The sequence below is a fragment of the Condylura cristata genome, unplaced genomic scaffold (assembly GCF_000260355.1).
Source record: "Condylura cristata isolate star-nosed mole 26May11 unplaced genomic scaffold, ConCri1.0 scaffold00002, whole genome shotgun sequence".
Taxonomy (NCBI): domain Eukaryota; kingdom Metazoa; phylum Chordata; class Mammalia; order Eulipotyphla; family Talpidae; genus Condylura; species Condylura cristata.
In genome coordinates this window covers 52,442,310-52,461,400 of record NW_004567103.1, presented here as the reverse complement: position 1 = coordinate 52,461,400, position 19,091 = coordinate 52,442,310, and the positions used below count along the sequence as shown (strand labels likewise).

Here is a 19,091-nt window from a genome sequence, read left to right as displayed (position 1 = left end):
TCAACATTGACCATGTTAAATCAAAACAAACAAATTCATACAACACAATGTAATTGTTCTCCCATAGAAATATCTACCAAGTGTCTGCAAAGAAGAAACAATTGACTGAAAGAAAGGGTTTAGAAAGAATTTTAATCATGTAAGTACTGGATGAGTGAAGAGATCAATTAAAATTAACACTGGATAAGAAATAGATTTTGAATTTTCAGAGTAAGGACAGGGTGGTAAAGCACTATTAATATGATAGTATTTTCAGTTTAGCTTCCCAGGACCCTTTTGAGTTGTATCATACAATGATCTACTCCTGTTATTTGTTTTAGGACTGGGCCGGGGTACCATGCCGAAAGGATAGGAGTGAGCAGAGAACCACAAATGACATGATAAAGATGGCCTAGGACAAGGGATATGTGGTGAAGGAATGAGTGCTAGAATAACTTTAGTGGCTGAGCAAGAACTTAGCTAAAGATGTGAAAACTTTTTCTGAGATTACTGGCATTATCCAGTATGTTGGCATTTAGGTGTGCTGTGTTGACTTGAAGTGATTAATCCATAGTAGTTTCCCAATTTGCTTACAGGTCAATAGGAAGCTCTTCATGAAGGTGCTGGCCACTAGTAAGACTATCACTGGTGCTGGAAGAGTGACTTCACTGAGGCTGAGACTAAAAGAGGCCTCACTCCTGATGAATGCATCTCATCTTTCAGGTAGGCAGCTGGAAATGACAAATGACTGTTCTTCCTAACTACAAAATGCACCTAATCTGTCAGAGGTGTGGCTGTAAAGTACTCAGATGTACGTGTCTGCATCATAGCCATCTGCCTCAGATTAGGTTCACAAATTAGCATTTTCAGTAATAGATAAATCTGTTCAAATGTTAATAAAGGTTTTGCTTCTTGTTAGGAAAACAAAAATCAACCTCCTCCCCCACTCTAACCCCCCTGAAACTTTGTTATCAGTATCTGGAAAGGTGACTGAATTGACCAGGCAGTGCTACATATTACCAGTCATACAGAATCACTGAACTTTCTCATATACTAGGGGAATTTACACAATGGAAGCCCAGCTACACACAATGTGGCAGGTGGAAAACTGGCAGGAAGAGTTTCAAAGTTAAGCATCAAAGAGTACACAGTGTATTCCTCATGATGGAGTAGCCTGAAATGTAATCAGTGGCTACCTTTGCAATAATCTGCGGGTCATATATTATTCATCTTTTCACTTGAGGTGAAAAATGAAAAATAAGTGAAAAGGTGACCCCTATGACAGGAAAACAGTTTAGGAACAACACTGGTTTTATATTATAATTTTTTCAGTGAAATCTCTAGTCTATCTGCCACAAAATTATTTGAGGGGCTTGGAAAACAGACTTTTGGATTCCACCCCAAAACTAATGAGTCTATTTCTATGAACAGAGTCTTGAAACCGCACTTTTTATGGAACTTCCAATGTGATATTAAGTCTTTAAAATTTGATAACCATAGCTCTTCTCTCCTTCACTTTCCTGGAATTATCCTTTTCAGTTCACTTATACGAGACAAAGAAAATAATCTGAGAAAGAAGTCAAAAAGAAAAATTTTGAGGAAGAGAATGGAAGTTCAATTTAGTGGAAAGAGAGCATGATCCAGAAGAAAAAAAGTCAGATCTGAAAATGGCTGCTGGGGCTACTTGCTTATTGTGTGATTTTGGACAAGTTACCTGATCATCTCAATTCTCTTAATTTCCATATCAATAAAATGAGAACAATGTCAACCTGTGAGAGAATTGTAAATGTTAAATGAGGGCCCTCTCTGGTGGTGCAGTGGGTTAAAGCACAGCACTAAGAAGCTAAAGCCACTTCAGCATGAGTTCGATCTCTGGCCAGGGAGGTGAAATACATGGCGTGGCAGACGTCTCCTGACCCACCCATTGCTCCCCTCAGCAGTGTACTTAGTCAGTCGTCCTGTTCTGCTGCCCACTCTATCTCTGGTGAGTCCTCTCACCACCCCTGAGCCTCTAATTTGTCCCCCAGATCTGTGTGCATAAATGAATAAATCTTAAAAAAAAATAAAGTTAAATGAAATAGAGATTGACACACTGCTAGTACTCTGAAAACTTTCTGATGTTTCATATATCTTTCTACTCTAACGGTAGAATATGGTGGAAAGAGGCCAGTCGACTTCAGGAGAAAAAGATTCAAGAATCAGTTCAGCTGCTTATTGTCTGGATAATCCCCGGCAGGCCAGTTAAAGACTCAGTCTCAGTTTACTGGTGGGTAAAATGGGGGTAGTTATGACATCTCAAAGACAAGCTGTGTGACATTAGTGAGATAAAATAAAATAAAGTATGGACTTTTAGATTATGAGTACACATCACTCATTTTCTGGACTGCACATTCTCTGAGGATGGGATCTACGTTTTTCTTTAAAAACCCTCATGTTCCTGAATGATTTAAGAAAAGCTCTACCATAGAGTGACAGTCACCTGAGGTGCCCATAAAGGGACAGTCACCTGAGGTGCCCATAAAGGGTAAGTCAAGACCTTCTTAAGAAGTAGCATCTTCTTCTTCACAGAACAAAAACAAGTTGTTGCAGGAGGTAACAGGTGTTGGGAATGCTGACACTCGCTCTGCGTGGTGTTGACGTCCTTTTGAAGGACACAGAGAGAGCCAGATGCAAGTCTGACATGGCTAATTGGGAGTGTGTGGTCCTCTTGGAGCCTTTTCCTGAGATGTGACAGAGTGCCTGCCAAGACTAATCAAACCCAACTGCTACCCACTTCTGCTGAATCATATGGGGCTGCATTACAGCATCTGAAGGAACCTGGGATTTATCTCTTGTGATGTTGAAGCCCTAGATAGGAAATAGAAAGTCTGGGAACACAGGTGGTGTTTTCATTTTTCCTGCATTTGAAGGCTATAACTTTGGAAAGGATGAAGGAAGGGAGATGGAAGCAAATGGTGTTAGGGAATAGAATTTTTTTTTCTAGATTAAGGGTTACAATATCTCGTTATTGGGATAAACATAGAATTCAGGTCATGTTGACTAGACTAGAGATTTTCTGACTCAATCAAAAAGAAGTAGAGCTGAAATTACTTTGAATTTAAAGAAATAGACTAATATAGTAATGATGACATAGATGGCAAAGCTAATAGAGAGTTGTTCCATAATTCTCAGGGGAAACAGGTCAGGAGTTAGTTTTCTGTCCTTGAGTGCCCACAGTACAATGCACTGGATATGAATAGTTATGATGGCTAATTTAACACTTTTACATGGCTGTAAATTGTGGAATCATGGCAATCATTGAGATGCAAAAGGATGAAAGATTTATGACAAGACTATGACATTAAGAGGAGTTATTATAAAAAGGAAGGTACATTACACTTATAACAAAATGTGTAACTTGAAATGGTCTACACAAAAATAACTTCAAGAGTACTAACCTAATGGACTTTCAAGTGAAAAGAAACTGCACCCTTTGAGAAGTTTGTGGGTGCTGGCTCTGATGATAAAGACAAACCCAGTCTTGGGCTGAAGGTGACATCTCACCTCTCTACAATCAGACTAATAAGATCAGATTTTGTTCAATCCTAGGCACTGTGTTTTAAGAGTTTCCTAGACAAGTGTCTGGAAAATGTAAGAACACTCAGGAATAGGAAATGTCTGGAAATCACATCTTATAAAGACCAGCTAAAGGAATTGACAATATTTATTCCATGGAACAAACAGAAAAATAACAAAGGGTTGACTAATACTATCTTCTCTATGTGAAGTGCTGTCATAGACAAGAAAAGATTTACTCTTTATAATCATGGAGGAAAGAGCTACCAATGAGTGAAATTCTAGAGAAAATATCTTGATGAATACAAATATGGTTTTTGGAAAGAGTCCGTTCAAAGAATGAACCTAACTCTCTTGTTAGAAGAGGGATCTCTTTGATATTAAAAATTATTCAGTAGCGGTGAGAGAATCACTGCAATGGACAAAAACTTTTCTGGATCTTGAAGGTCTCTTTCAACTCTAATAGTCTATGACATTGTAGCTTAATAAGAAAAGTGAAGAAAGCAGAAGAATGAAAACTACTTCCTAGGTTTATGAAACCACATGTTTTGGAAGAGGCAGTTTATGTAGCTAACAGCGAAACGGGTAAGGAAAGAGAGCCTTTGCAAGGGTAGATAATGAAGCTAAATTTTAGGAAATGCTTGCATGGGATGTTTACATGACTTTGAATTTAGCTAACTTTTTTTTTTTTTTTTTTGGACCTGGCACCTAAAACTGTTCAATGGTTAAGGAATTCCAATTCATTAATTTGAAAGGTGAGGAAGAGGAATAGGAGAAAGAACTAATATTTAATGAGTCATCCCTAGGCTTTATATAAAACAACTAGTTTACCATGGAACTGTAGATAATAGACTATTTTATATATTCATAATAAATGATATTTGTCTGAAGTTCGAACTACAGATGGGGGAAACATTCAAGCCTATATTCTTTTTACTCTAGAAGTTTAAAGATGTTAATACAAGGAATATATGAAAAGTTATGGACATTCTAATGCATCTCCATTACAACAAAAAAAATTGATGTTCTATTAGTGGCATTCAAGTATATAGGAAAAGTTCTCATACATAGTAGATACATATAAAGTATATTTGAATACATGATAGAAAACATTCAGATCAAGTATCCTGAATGAATTTCTTTAGTATGAACTGAGTAGTAGCTTGCAACTAAAATTTTTGGCATAACAGAAATGCAAGAAATATAAGAACTGTATAGTCTATTACCACATTTCCTGTAAAGGACTAAATGAGAAATAGGAAAGAGGCTTTCTGGTGATGAAAAATATACTCAATTTTACTCCATTAAATGGTTAAGGTTAGTACTCCCTCATTTACAAATTTATCATTTAATAAATCCATTTATCTGGATAAATCTCAAATAATTCGATTTTGTTTTATACTGAAGGACACTTACACCTATTTATGAAGATAGTCTTCAAATACCATAAGATATTAATTATTAACGAAATCTCAATTGCATTAAATTTTTAATTATATACTATGTATGTATACATATACACTTAAAATATGTATCTGCTAAATTTGATATAAATCAGTCAAATGCCCATTAATATTTTCTCTTTATTTTCAAACCAAATCATACACATACATACACACACACACACACACACACACACACACACACACACTGGATAAAGGGAATTTGTCAGCTTTGACTAAATGATTAACTAGTTAAAGAAAGTGTAAAAGGCAATATTTGATCCCAGATTCCAGTGATATTTCCAGATCAAATGCAATGATAACTTAAATTAGCATCCATCAACCTTAAAGACTATCTGAGTAAATACACTCTGTATACATAAGTTGTAGCTATTTAAGTTCTGATTTGAGGGGGAAATTCTATTTTAAAGGCTATTAACTTAGATGCTAAATATAAATGAAGAAGCAAAAATTTTAAATTACTTATGTTGATATTACTTCCAACTAAACTAAATTTGTGTGATGCATTGTTACAAACATTAATGCACAGAAGCTTCACAAAATAAACAATGTTATTTTCCCCACTCAATACCTTGTTGACAAGAACTATAACTTTGCCAGGTTCAGAAGCTTTTCTCTTTCTGTCCAAGTGGTCCTTGGCAATGTAAACAGCTACTCTGGTTTTCCCACTGCCTGTAGGAAGGCATACAATGACATTCTTCCCTTCCAAAGCTGGTTGAGCAACTTCCATTTGGTAAGACCTGAGTTGCAGTTCTGGCTCAGGGGATGATCTTTCCACCTCATTCTCTTCATCTGAAGGCAGTTAAAAGAAAGAAAAATAAGGAAGTAGGCAAGAAATAACCAAAGCTAGGAAGCCTGAAATTGAATATAAGGCTATTGTGTTTTAAATTCCTTTTCAGGCGGGGTCTAAACCAATTCATTTTCTATTTTATGTTCCAGCTGTCTGTTTGCATTTGTGGGAGATGACCTACCTGTTTTATCATTGACTTGGCTGACAGGGGGTGATGAGGCCTGAATGAACGGGATGGAGCCCTGGAAAGGGTGTTCTTCTCATAGATTTGGCAAAACCAAGGGAAATTTACAAAAGGGCTGTGGCACAAATCAAACTTTGTATTTTCTGGTTGACATTATGCCTCATTTTTTTCTCTTGGCCCTTCTGCCCACAAACAAAGTAGAAATCTTCATACCTTCTTGTTCAGTATTCCCCTTATTTCATTTTTGTACTTCAGAAGGACAGGTTCATTAGCGAAAAGAAAAAAAGAGACAAGCAAGCGGAACCACTGCTGCTGAGCTTTTTATCATTATTATGAATTAGTTTTTTTTCTTTTAAAGATTTATTTGTGCATACAGACTGGGGTACAGGCCAGAGGCTCAGGGGCAGCGAGAGGCTTCACCAGAGACAGAGTGGGGAGCAGAACAGGCAGATCAACAAAGTACACTGCTGAGGGGCGCAGCGGGTGGATCAGGAGAGGTCTGCCGCGCCATGTGGTCACCACCAGGGCAGGCAGGAATTGAACTCGTGTGGAAGTGGCTTAAGCTTCTTAGTGCTGTGCTTCAACCCGCTGCGCCACCAGGGAGGGCTATGAATTAGTGTTTTTAATTGTTTTACATCCTTGTTCATTTTTGTACAATATGTGATTTCTCCTCTCAGGTGTAGGCCCCATAATGCTCCTGCACGGCAGCACCTGTGAACCATCACCATAGTTCCATGTGCTGGAGTTTTTGAAAGGGAAAAATGTATTAAAAGAGAAGCCTGCATAGGACAGAGGCAGACATTCTTGAAAATGGAGCTGCCTCTGTTTTTTTATATCAGTAAAGATATAGAAACTTTATCTGGTACCAAATACCCATATTTATGGTAACAAGATTAAGCAGAAACAATATTTAGAGTTTTGGGGGAAATCTCCCATGCAAGCCTTTAATTGGTAGATTTTCACTGAAAAATGGAAATCAATTTTGTTGTTTTCACCACAGATACTTCATTTTTCTAATTTAGTTTTCTATTGTGCCATTTAGTCTTCACTTGTGATCTTTATCACTTCATTTTATATATAAATATTAATATCTATATATGAATACATTAACAAAATATATATGTATAAAATATACATTTAGGAATTAATATTTTCCTTAAAGTCAAATCACAATATAACATTTTAATTAACATAGATGTCTATGCTTCAAATATAGATAAAGCAAATATTAACTTGCATTCATTTCATGAACATTAAAAATCATTCTATCTTGGCTTAAATATATTTTGTTTAGAAGTGACTATATTATATTAGCCAAGGGGAATAGATTTAAAAACTCACAACTTATCATGTGGAATGCAGTAAAATAAAAATTATATCAATTTAAAAACCCATCTTGTGCTTTATGTAATCAAAAGAAAAATGAAATGACAGTACTTATCAGTATTTCATTACACATGAGGTAAGTGTTCTTTCTCTTATCAATGATTGCAATAAAACTAAACTAACATACTCCCATTAACTTCAAAAAAAGTTGCTGATGATTCCATTTCAGCAATTGAATGACTCTATTTAACTGGGTTTTAGCCTGCTGTGATAGTACTATCTGACAGGTAGGAAAATTCACACCAAATACCACTTAGCAAGAGTCATCTACTAACTTGACAGGAAATTTGCCTTCTGTATGGCTGAGTAAACACAGATGCAACCCATTTAAGTTATCACTGGATCATCTGCTGATTCATCTATTATGATTTTCAAGAAAATACATTCAAGATCACCAACATTTAAAATATACATTTACAAGGTCTCTTTCTGTGCTTGTTATGAAGGCTGCTGCAATTATAATAGTTCATCTTCAGTTATATTTATATAAGGTTCAATTCATTTAAGAATACCACTACTTCTGTGCTAAATTAACTCTTACCAATTGTCAAAATCCTAATATTCCACCTATATTATATGCACTTCTCACTTAATTTCTCCAAGTATGTCTGAATATTTGCAAAAGAAAATGCATTTTAAATTGAGTTTAGCATCAAGACCTATGAGCTTACTTTTGTTAAATTACTGTTTGGGGGCCCTCCCTGGTGGCGCAGCGGGTTAAAGTACTGCACTAAGAAGCTTAAGCCACTTCCGCATGAGTTGGATCCCCGCCTGCCCCGGAGGAGATCCACATGGCGTGGCAGACCTCTCCTGACCCGCCCGCTGCGCCACTCAGCAGTGTACGTTGTTGATCTGCCTGTTCTGCTCCCCACCCTGTCTCTGGTGAATCCACTCACCCTCCACATCTCTGGCCTGTACCCCAGTTCTGTATGAATAAATAAATCTAAAAAAAAAAATCAGGAAAGAAATATCAAAACATATTTTAAAAAAATTACTGTATGGTCTAGGAAACTTGTTAAAAGATAGTAACAAATTCTCTTTGTCTAATTTTACCCTAGGTACATTTTTGCATAAATTTTAAAAAATTATGAAGTTCTGCTACCTTCAAAATAGTTGCATGTATTCTTTTTTTTTGTATGCATACAGAACTGGGGTACAGGCCAGAGGTGCAGGGGCAGTGATAGGATTCACCAGAGACAGACAGAGTGGGAAGCAGAACAGGCCGACTGATGAAGTACACTGCTGAGGGGTGCAGGGGGTGGGTCAGGAGAAGTCTGCCACACCATATGGATCACCTCCGGGGTGGGGATTGAACTCATGCTGAAGTGACTTTAGCTTCTTAGTGCTGTGCTTTAACCCACTGCACCACAGTATTCTTTTAAAATCACCATTCCCTGCTTTTGTTTTTTATACTTGCTACTATATCCTTGTATAAAAACATTAAAAAGATAAACTTAAAGCCATTTCTAAGTTTCTTCCCCAGGATTCTAAAATTAAGTCAGTCAGTTAGAACATCAATATCACTTATGCATGTTACTACATTTGTTACACTAATAATTTAAGAAGAGTTTGGATGTTAAAAGTGCTATCATGATCAAAATTTAACTCTAAGGTTGAAACCATGATATTTGTACTGTTATTTAACTAGTCATATTATGTATAATACATTCCCAATAATACAATCCTGTCTTTGTTAACTTCAAAGTCTAGGGTACTACCTTGCTTTTCCCAAATATTGAGCTAAGTAGACTGGTAGCTCTGAATTTTCCATATTTTAGAGTAAGGTTTTGATGGGTAGCCCCAAGTTTAAGAAAGAAGCACGGAGGGAATATGGAAAAATTTAGAGTTGGAATCACTGTGAGAACAGCATCCAAAGAGAAAGAACTGGGTGAGTGCTAAATATTCAGCCTGATTCTTGCCTTATCACATCCTCTGACATAGAGATGGAAGAATTTATCCACATAAGCAATGAAAGAAGATTTTCTGTTCTCTGTCACCAGAAGGAAAGAACTGGGCTGGTGTCAGTGAGCCAGAAGCCAATTTCCTTTATAGAAAAATGTTTGGGTTTTTATTTGTTTGTTGTTTGTTTCTTTTTGGCTCTCTTTGAAAAGCAAGATCAATTAAATGCAATAATGAAAATGGTATTTAAAATATGCACAGGCTTTGAATAACACTATGCCCTTCTACAACAAACATTGATTGAAGAGTTTAAAATTATACTGTACCATAAAATGGTCAAAAAATGAAATCAAATAGGGCTTAAATAATAACATTTTATTGGAATTACACCATGTGGCAAATTTCATTCTCACATTGATTTTGACAGCTGAGTTATTCTTGGAGAGAAAAGGTCTGTCACTGCATGTGTTTGAATCGACAAAGTATTCCTTTACCTATACTATGTAACCACGGAAAAATACACCATTCCAGCTGGGCAAATATTAATAGGTATTGCCTTGAAATAGTAAGGAAACACTTTCTACATATCGGGCCAATAAGAATTGCCAAAAATATCATCACTTTGTGAGAAGCAGTGTATCTCTCTGAGAATGAGAAACAGAAAAACAAAAAGCCTTCCATAGTGTAATTAGAATATTTAAACTTCAAAGTCCCACTAATTATGTTTTACTATGGTGTAATGCTTGCACAAGGGAACCTCATGGCATGCTACTGGGTCTTGTACATGATTCTGGTGATACATCATGTATGATTTTGAAAGTGGACAAAGAACATGTGGAATAAGATTGCTTTCATGTAGACCTCAAAGGTTAAAATATAACCCCAAATATTGTATGGTTTTTCAAAGATTCAATATGTGTTTAACAATTCACAATCTCTCCAAAGCTTTATTTGTCTTAATTCTGTTTCAGTCTATATCAGGCACCTAAAGAAAGGAATTTCAGAATTTTATAAATTTCAGAATTTCACTACCCACATGCAAAATAATTATTTGTTCTTAAGCACTAGCCTATCTAGAATTTCAATGGATGTCTTCTGAAAGTGTGTTTATCTTCAGATGGATTTGCCTTCGAAAATGTGTTTGCTTTTTAAAAGCAGGTTGCATTCAGATTTATCACGTCTTTCATGCTACATTGAGGACTAAAAATCAGTAAACAGTTATATTTGCTCACAGCTCTAAGTAGAACAAATACCCTGCACACACAGGACACCATTAAATATTTAGTGAATGAATGAATACTGTTGAGAAGCCCTTACTTAGTCAAACAAAACCTAGGATAATACCCACAAGCTTAAAATAATCCATAAAAATGTTAAATATTAGTTAAAATACATATTGAGTTATAATATTAACAGCATTTATTAGACATGTCAATTATCAAATGTTAACAATTATATAACAAGCGCAGAAAAATGAATGTATCCCTCAAAAATAAGCACAGGGCAAGAATGTATGAAATACTAAATTGAATAATCCATTATCCCTTTACATTAAAGTTATGACAACATTTGATGAATTAGGTTTCTTCAAATCAACTTGTCCATTAGAGAAAGAGACATTTAAATAAAAGAGTAATAATTCTCCAACTTGAAACCATTTCACAACTAATGACCACCTTTATGTAAACTATTTTGCCCCTCTAGGTATGTTGCTGATATCAGTTTCTATTATTCTTTGGGCATTGCATGGTAAATTGAAGAATCTGATGTTTTCTAAGGTTTTTCTAAAACTCAATCACAGAATAAATAAAGAGTAAGGTAATTGCTTCATAATTTGTCAGTTAAAAGCTACTTAGCTGGTCACATGGCAGAACAATATTTTGTGTGTCATTTGCTACTTTTAATTATGAAATATTTCAAACATACAGATAAATGTCAAAGGGGTATAACAGACATCCAAGGATTCATCAACCATTCCTAAAATATGTTAGCATTTTAGCTCAGCAGTAATCAAGGAAATGTATATAAAGAACAGAAAGAAATTATTTGGATTGATCTATCTGACAAAAAGTAGGAAATCTGAGATAGGAATTACTGCTGACGTGTGGGAAGAGGCACTCTCTCACTGTTGGTGGGGTATACAAACAATATGGAGAGCAATTTTGGAAACACCTAGTAAAGTTCTCATTTAGTGATGAAAATATTTTGCAAACTCTACTCCTATGCCAGAGATATTTATACAAATTGGAACTCTTAACTATATGTATAATTTTTGGTTTTTCATTTTAAAAAGGACTCTTGTTATCTGTAGTTATCTACAGTCACACTCATGAAGGGCATGAAATTTTGACCTAAACATATTTTAACTTTAAAAAGTTTAAAAAGGGTTTGGGGAAGAATGTAGCAAATTCGATGTCAAATTTAAATACAGTCAAATTAATTGAGCAGATTATACAAATGAATCGATGATTTGATTCTACAGAATATGGCATATGCCAGACCCAAAAGATATGTACTGGATCAAAATTAGAGCGTTTGACTTTGGTAAGTTGTACTTTTACAGAAAGTGGATGGCGAAGTTCCAAAACTATTTCAACTGTAGAAAAGAATTGCCTTAATTGCATAAATACATTAGGGAGGGTATGAACAGCCCCCATGCTTTCCACTATATGGCGTCTTATTTCACACTTTTTAAGGTTTACACAACAGTCAGGCAGTACCTGATTCACTTCCCATGGTGCCTGAATCACTGCCCATGTTGCTGTTATGTCCAAGACTTTCATCTAAGCAGCTGACACTTCCTTCTGCCAAACTTGTGTCTGATTCTGCAAAGGAAAACATTTTTAAATATTTTAAAAATATTTCCGAGAATAAACGTATTTTAACTGCACACCTCTACAGCACACAGTACATACAGTTCAATGCAAGTGGGGAAGGCACACCCAGGCAATTGTGAATAAAAGGTAAGAGTTCCTGGCAAGCTACAGTTAAAACCTCCGCTATAGATGAGCAGCTGCTGGGGAGTGAATCAAAAACATATACCCCACACATATAATATGAGAGCTAATGCAAATGTGTTAGGATTTAGGACTTTTGTCTTCTCCCATGGGTAAATTTTGTCCCAGAGAGAAGATTTAGGCTTGTTAATGTCACTTATATAAAAATTATTATATAGAAGTTGCTGAATTATTTTTAATTAATGAAGTATGAAGAATTAATGAAATATATGATCTGTCAATTGGTTATGAAAATAGCAGTTCAGGGATAAACATCACTTGAAGATTCAAAAATAGTTTGCTCAAAAAGAATATTATTGTCTGCTATTGCAGTTATACTAGAAGCTTCTGTGAGTTTGGAAAATATTTTTTTTTCCTTTACTATATTAAAGAAAACCTCCATCAAAGGCTTAGTGGCTAATATGAATGATAAGGGCATTCCTCACTCATAAATCCTTATTTTCTATTTATGGTATCAAATCCTTTTGAAAACCTTTCCCTCAAGAGAAGAGTTCTTTATTATTTGTTTCTAAGAACTTATGCATCTATCCAAAAGAATTGGAACTACTACTGAGCTGGGAAAAATAAGTGAAAAATGGTTAAAACTGTTGGCTTTGGAATCGGAAGAACTTGTAAGATTTGTCTTTGATGTTGCATGAGCCTAATTTATTTACTGTGGGCTAGTACAATTTACCTCACAGGATTTAAGTAATATTAGGTACAATAATCTTACAGCCTTGTTTCTCAATTGCTGATGATTGGAAAATGATATAAAAACCAAGTAGTTGCTATAACTCACAGGGAGAAGTTTCACTTAATAATATTCTTCATATAATTCATAACATTTCATAATATTTATAATACTGCAAAATACATATTATTTCATGCTTCAGCTCCCCAAAACCCTGAATGAATGACATTAAAGGGCTTTTAGCTATTTAAAACTAATCTGAATGTCATACATATAGAGATGGAAACAGAAATAGGTAAAAAAATATATATATTAACCATAAAACTTCTTTGGAAAGAGAAAACCTAAAAATTTTCAAAACTATAAAGTATTTTTTATTCTTGAACTACTCAAATGTTTTTAGTGAGGTAAAAGTTAAGTATTATAAAAATCTTTTTTATAATAGTTTGATGAATTTGACAAATGTATAAAATTTTGTAATTACCATCACAGTTGAGATTTTTCCATCACCTCAAAAATCCTTTCAAGCTTTTCTGTTGACAATGCCCTCTTACTTTCTCCTGGAAATCACTGATTTGTTTTCTGTCCCCACATTTTTGCCTTTTCCAGAAAGTCATATAAATGAACTCATGGGATTTGTGACCTTCATGCTTGGCTTCTTTTACTTAGCATAACATGTTCAAGATTCGTTCATGTTTATATCAGTAATATGTTCCTTTTTATTGCCAACTTGTCTTCCATTGAGCATCTGTGGCATCTACTACATCTCCATTCCAAGTTGGATAAGTCTATTTACTGGGGAAATATAATGGAATTATTGTCATACCCATTATATAAGGCATCTTGCTTAAAAGTTAAAAGGAAGTTGATTAGAAATTTGTAGAAAAATTCTCAATGGACATACATACTGTTTAAGGATATTAGTACAACATAAATATGCTAATGTGAAAATACTGTGCTTATCAGTTGTCGTAGGTTAGCTCTAAAACTCAGATTTGAGGAATCCCTTATGATCACACGGGAAAACCTGTATATCTCACTGAGAGATTTTAAATATGGCACTTTGCAATTCCCAGAGGTATGGCTTGTTAGAAGCTCAGAGGCGAGTGTGGGATAGAACTGTCAAGTAGAAGAGCATTTTGGGCAGATGTACTGATGAAAAGAGAATATGATTTGTACGGAGAAGGTAAGGTATAAAATGAGATGCAGAAAATGTCATTGTGGGGATAATTCTGGATTTAGAAATATAGGCCAAAATTCTTGAGCAAAGAAACAAATTTTACCATGATTTTCATTTGCTGTTTTATATGTGGCATTGAGGACTGCAGACAATATCCAAAATAATAAAAGTACCAACAAATATAATCTAAAATATAACCCTGTATTCTTTGAGTTTCCCACTAAGTGTAAGAGAAATGGAAACTATACTAGATTTTCATTTAAATTGCTAATCGCAAGCAGTTAACCATAATCTTAAAACTACTCTGTGTATATAAAGTCAAGATTTTCTGCAAGTTTTGTTCTGACATATACAAAGTCTGGGGAAGCTATTTTACACTGTGTATGAGTAATTCATGAATATTAAAGACATTTTCATCAAAATAGGATATTATTAATTAAGTATATTACCTAGTTATTATTATTATTTTTTTATGTTGCAAACAAATCTGCAATGTGTTAAGACACTGAGCTCAGTGCTTTCACAGGCCTAGTATAAATGGTAGATACACATTAGACCCTCAATTTTATAGCATAGTAACCAAGGTTCAGAGAGATTAAATGATCTATCCAGGTCACATAGCTAGAATGGGGCAGAACTTGGGAATCACCATTTTTCAAATCCAAATCTAATATTTTAGTATTTCCTTCCTGACAGCAAAGGTGGCTGATAATCTGTCTGAAGCTCTGTAAAGAAGCAAGAAATTCTGTATCCATAGTATTAAGTGAAAGCAAAATTGAGTGTTTAAAAAGCATAATGACATTTTCATTATAATGCAAACATTCTATCAATCTTGAAAACAGCTTATCTTTCCAAGAAAGCATAGATTATTTTATTTTGCTAACACTTCTGATTTCCCCAAATTTATTTTACATTAAATTTAAACACCCACACTTATTTTAAACATTTTTCTACACGCCAATAAAAGAGGAACATTTCTAACCTTGTATAACAAAATTACTTACAATAATTTTGCTAGAGCTCATTATGAAAACAAAAGTAAATATATAGCGAACTATTTTTGTTGTCATTTTAAGGATATTTAAATCTCCAATTTTTAAACACAGAAATAATTTTGTTTCCTAGGCAGCAAATTCTTATGCATTGGATGTAGTTTATGGATTTCATAGATGTAGGAGTACTAAAGGAAATAACTTTACTAATAAAAGAAAATATATTGTCTCTCCCATAACACTGAAAATGTCTTCCACAGAGATTTCCCCCTTATTCACTATTTAAGTCACACACACATTCACACACATGTATACACAGCACACATGCACACGTGTGTGCACACATGCATACAGCCAGATTAAGAAGGTTCTTAATGTTGTGACAAAATTAAACCAAGTTAATGAGTTTTCAAACCCAAAATTCCTGCAATTGATTTACACAGAATTATCTTGTATCATTCTTTGTACTTTTCACAGTATGTAAATCTGAACTCATGTCTTAAGAAGTAAAGTCATGTGTCCATGATTTTAAAATATCAGATAAAAATAGTGCCAAGTGAAGACGGGGTGCGGCCATGAACTCTAGGTAGCCTAAAGGTGTCAAACAGACCAGGTCTCCAGATAGGAACATGGCCGCTGATAAGAAGTACCATCACGTTTAAAAAATTGTTAAATATAGATAGCAATTTTTACTTCTCAGTTATTGTGAGAATGATTCTTTTAGATCAGGGCAATGAGCCCTGAAGAGAAACTAATCTTAAATTTCTCATAAAGTTGCTGCTTAAAAGGACTTTGAATATTGGAGTTATATAATAAGTTAACTTTTTTATAGGTGTCATTTCCTCTAGGAAAAATATCAAAGCTGGCTATAGAACAGATTAGAAAATGCTGGTAATTTCTAACTGTTAAAGAAAAGCAGTTATTCATCTGAAAGTCTATTGGAATAAAGGAAAACTGTACTCATCCACTTAAAAGTCGAATTTTCTGTAATAACTATTTGTAAAGAACATAAAAAAGAACAGCTTTGCTTACAATGATAGTGTCTAAGACCATTCCATATGCCATTGGAAAAACCACCTCATTTTACAATCCCATCTTGAATATTTTACTAATAAGTCAGAGAGAGCTATTAACTGGGACCTAAGATGTTTCATATGTAACATCGTTTGGACCTTAAATACTTAAAAAAAAATTTATTTAGAAACCAGAATTACAGATTAAAATTAAAAAAAAAAAACCCTCTTGTTTGAAGATTTATTCCAAAGATTCTTTGTAGATTTATTCCAATGTAAAGTATGCCCTCTGCTGGAAAATGTTATTATAACTGTTAGTTTATAAGAATTGTTTACTTAACTCAAGTCCTAAGCTTCGCTAGGTAAGATATAAATTGGCTAGTTCTATTTTTGCTAGGTAGTGTCCCTCCCATTTTCAGCCTAGACCCATTTTTCATGCCACAGACTATGTCTCCTTTCTTAACCCTTGCCTCAGGCAGTTCTGCCTTCTCTTTGCAGAATGTGATGTGGATCACAGCAGAGAGCAGTGGAAAGGGCTGAGGCCTCTGTGTGTGCTGAAAGAAGGGCACCACAGATACTATTGCTGAAGAAGTGCTTACCAGGTATAAATTTCATAGGTCATGGTAATTTTATGTTTATTCTACCTCTGAATCCTGATGCATTTTAGCTTCACCCCTTTCTTTGGCTATTCCCACCTCCCTTCTAGTTTCATTTGAAATCCCCACAGCAAGCAATGTCAAAACTACCCCTAAACTTTCAACTGCATGTGCACTTATGGGCACTAAAAAGAGTACCTGGGCTCTCAGTGTCCTCATTTGATACTCTTGACAACACAGATTTCTTTTTTTTTTTTAATCACTTAATATTTTGAGAGGCATTAGATGACTTTCATTTTTCAGCTCTACGTATATGAATTGTGTGTGTGTGTATGTGTGTGTGTGAGTGTGTGTGGTGCATGCATGCACACACACACTCACATTTTGGTCTGTCAGATTTTGCTCCCAGTGCCAAGGAACATGTGTTCCTGCAGAATGGAGAGACGCCACCTCCACCCACCTTGCATATTCTCTCCTGGATCCAAGTTTCTAGGAAATGAGTTCCCCAGAGAGAAAGTGATAGAGAGATGGAGAGAGAGAAACTATGCTAGAGCCACAGACCTACATGGCTGTCCATGCAGCACCTCTATGGCTGTTCATAGAATAGAATTTATTATGTGGCACTGTTTCAGGAAGATTTAATTGGGTCGCATGCAAGAACATTGGTATCCATTCTATTATCTGTGTCCTTGAGCCTTTGCATATGGGTTTCAATATAGAAAGACAGTTATTGGAGAATTATAAAACCATCTCCAGCAGTATGACCCATTCATTCATTGCCAGCCATTAACAGAGGCAAAAAGTGTAACTAGGAATGATCAACCACATGGTGGCGGTGGTTAAATCTTGGCAATGACAAGGTTTAGGACTGACAAAATAGAAGAGGATGACTTAGAAATTTCTTTGGCTGGTAGGCACCCTTCAGAAAGAACTAAGCAATTTAAGCAGACTTAATCAGGTGTGAGGAAAGTACAAGAAGACATACAGTTAAGGGTTTACAGAAATTGGTTAAAGAATTGACTTTGACAGAAAAAAAGGAACATGATGTGAAAGTGTTTTCCAGTTTCCATGATGTAAATATTCCCGCTACAGCTGGCTTTGACCATGAGTTTAGCAGCATGACATCACTGTGTGGAGCCAGAAAGTCAATGTGATCTAGTTCCACCCCCATCACCACCTCAGGGACTTTCTACGATCTCATCTGTGATGATTACACTTGCATTGTACCACTACCTCACAATTTTCTAAGCAATGCATGACAAAGCTTTTAAGAGTATTTCTTTTTTTCTTAGGAAAACATTTGTAAACATCACAGTTAGAGAAACCCATTAACTCTTCCCGATTATAAATCTTCTCTACTATTACCTTTCTCTGCAAATGATCCCCTCAAATCGAACTCTTCCCCTAATTACATTTTTTGGATAAAATTTTACTGAAATTACTAGAGCTGGATTTTGATGGGCTTCTTGTTCACTGGATTAAGTTTTTGCTTCGTTTTTTTTTTCTTTGATAGCTGTGTTAAGTTCACTGTGAAATTGAAAGATGGAAAGTACAGAAATTACCTATATATCCCTGTCTCCCTCCATTACCAACACTCCTCACATCAAACATTTTGAAACCCCAAACGCTTTTGCTCATGATGCACGTAACCTGGGATGTCATCTGCCACAGGTTCACCCCAGCACAGGACCCGTGAGCCTCAGGCGCCATGGCTCACCCTTTTCCAGTAACTTTCTCTATGTCTCTTTTTTTTACAAGTCTTCTCTCCTCCTCCTTTAATAGTGCCTGATCTGCAAAAATAAATCACATCTTCTCTTTCAGGACCAGTAGCTCATTTCCTGGAACTGGATTATAAAGTTTGGAGGGGGAGGAAACACTTCAGTGCCTAACATGACTTGCTCCTGGCTTCTGGTCCTCACTCACATGCCAAAATAGAGAAGGTAAGGTCTAATATCAAATTCACATTCAAATCAGCGCCTTTGTTAAAATTCTGCTAAAAAGCTAAGTTGGTAGCCAAAAAAGGTGTCGTGACCATATAGCCATCATGTATTAATTACATTTTAGGGAAATTTCTTTCCATCAACATAATGATGTTCTCATTCTTGGATATAAATGGCAACTTAAAGCCTCAAACTATTAAGTAATTGTAAACCATAAAAAAGACCCATTGTTTCTGGCAGATTTTAAATAAAGTTACAGGGCTGTATTGTCCTTTAGCAGATACCAACATTGGCAGCATCTCTTTCTCTCTCTCAGCTCAAATTTATATCTGCCTTTTGCATTGCCTCACTTGTACTTACAGTTTCCAGTAGTTAATATAACTAAATTTAAAAAGATCCAGAAGTATAGGAGAGCAATCTTAATTCA

General features: G+C 35.2%; 1 protein-coding gene across 3 annotated transcripts in view; it reads right to left on the bottom strand.

Annotated features, from left to right (window-relative positions):
- Positions 1 to 19,091, bottom strand: part of IFIH1 (interferon induced with helicase C domain 1) — a 52,642-nt gene that overhangs the window by 16,532 nt on the left and 17,019 nt on the right. For all 3 annotated transcript variants that reach the window (XM_004674602.2, XM_012729382.1, XM_012729378.1), the window contains exons 4-5: positions 11,977 to 12,081; positions 5,569 to 5,789 (exon numbers count right to left, since the gene is read on the bottom strand). In XM_004674602.2, the coding sequence (XP_004674659.1) occupies positions 5,569 to 5,789; positions 11,977 to 12,081 (326 nt within the window). The remainder of the gene's footprint in view (positions 1 to 5,568; positions 5,790 to 11,976; positions 12,082 to 19,091) is intronic.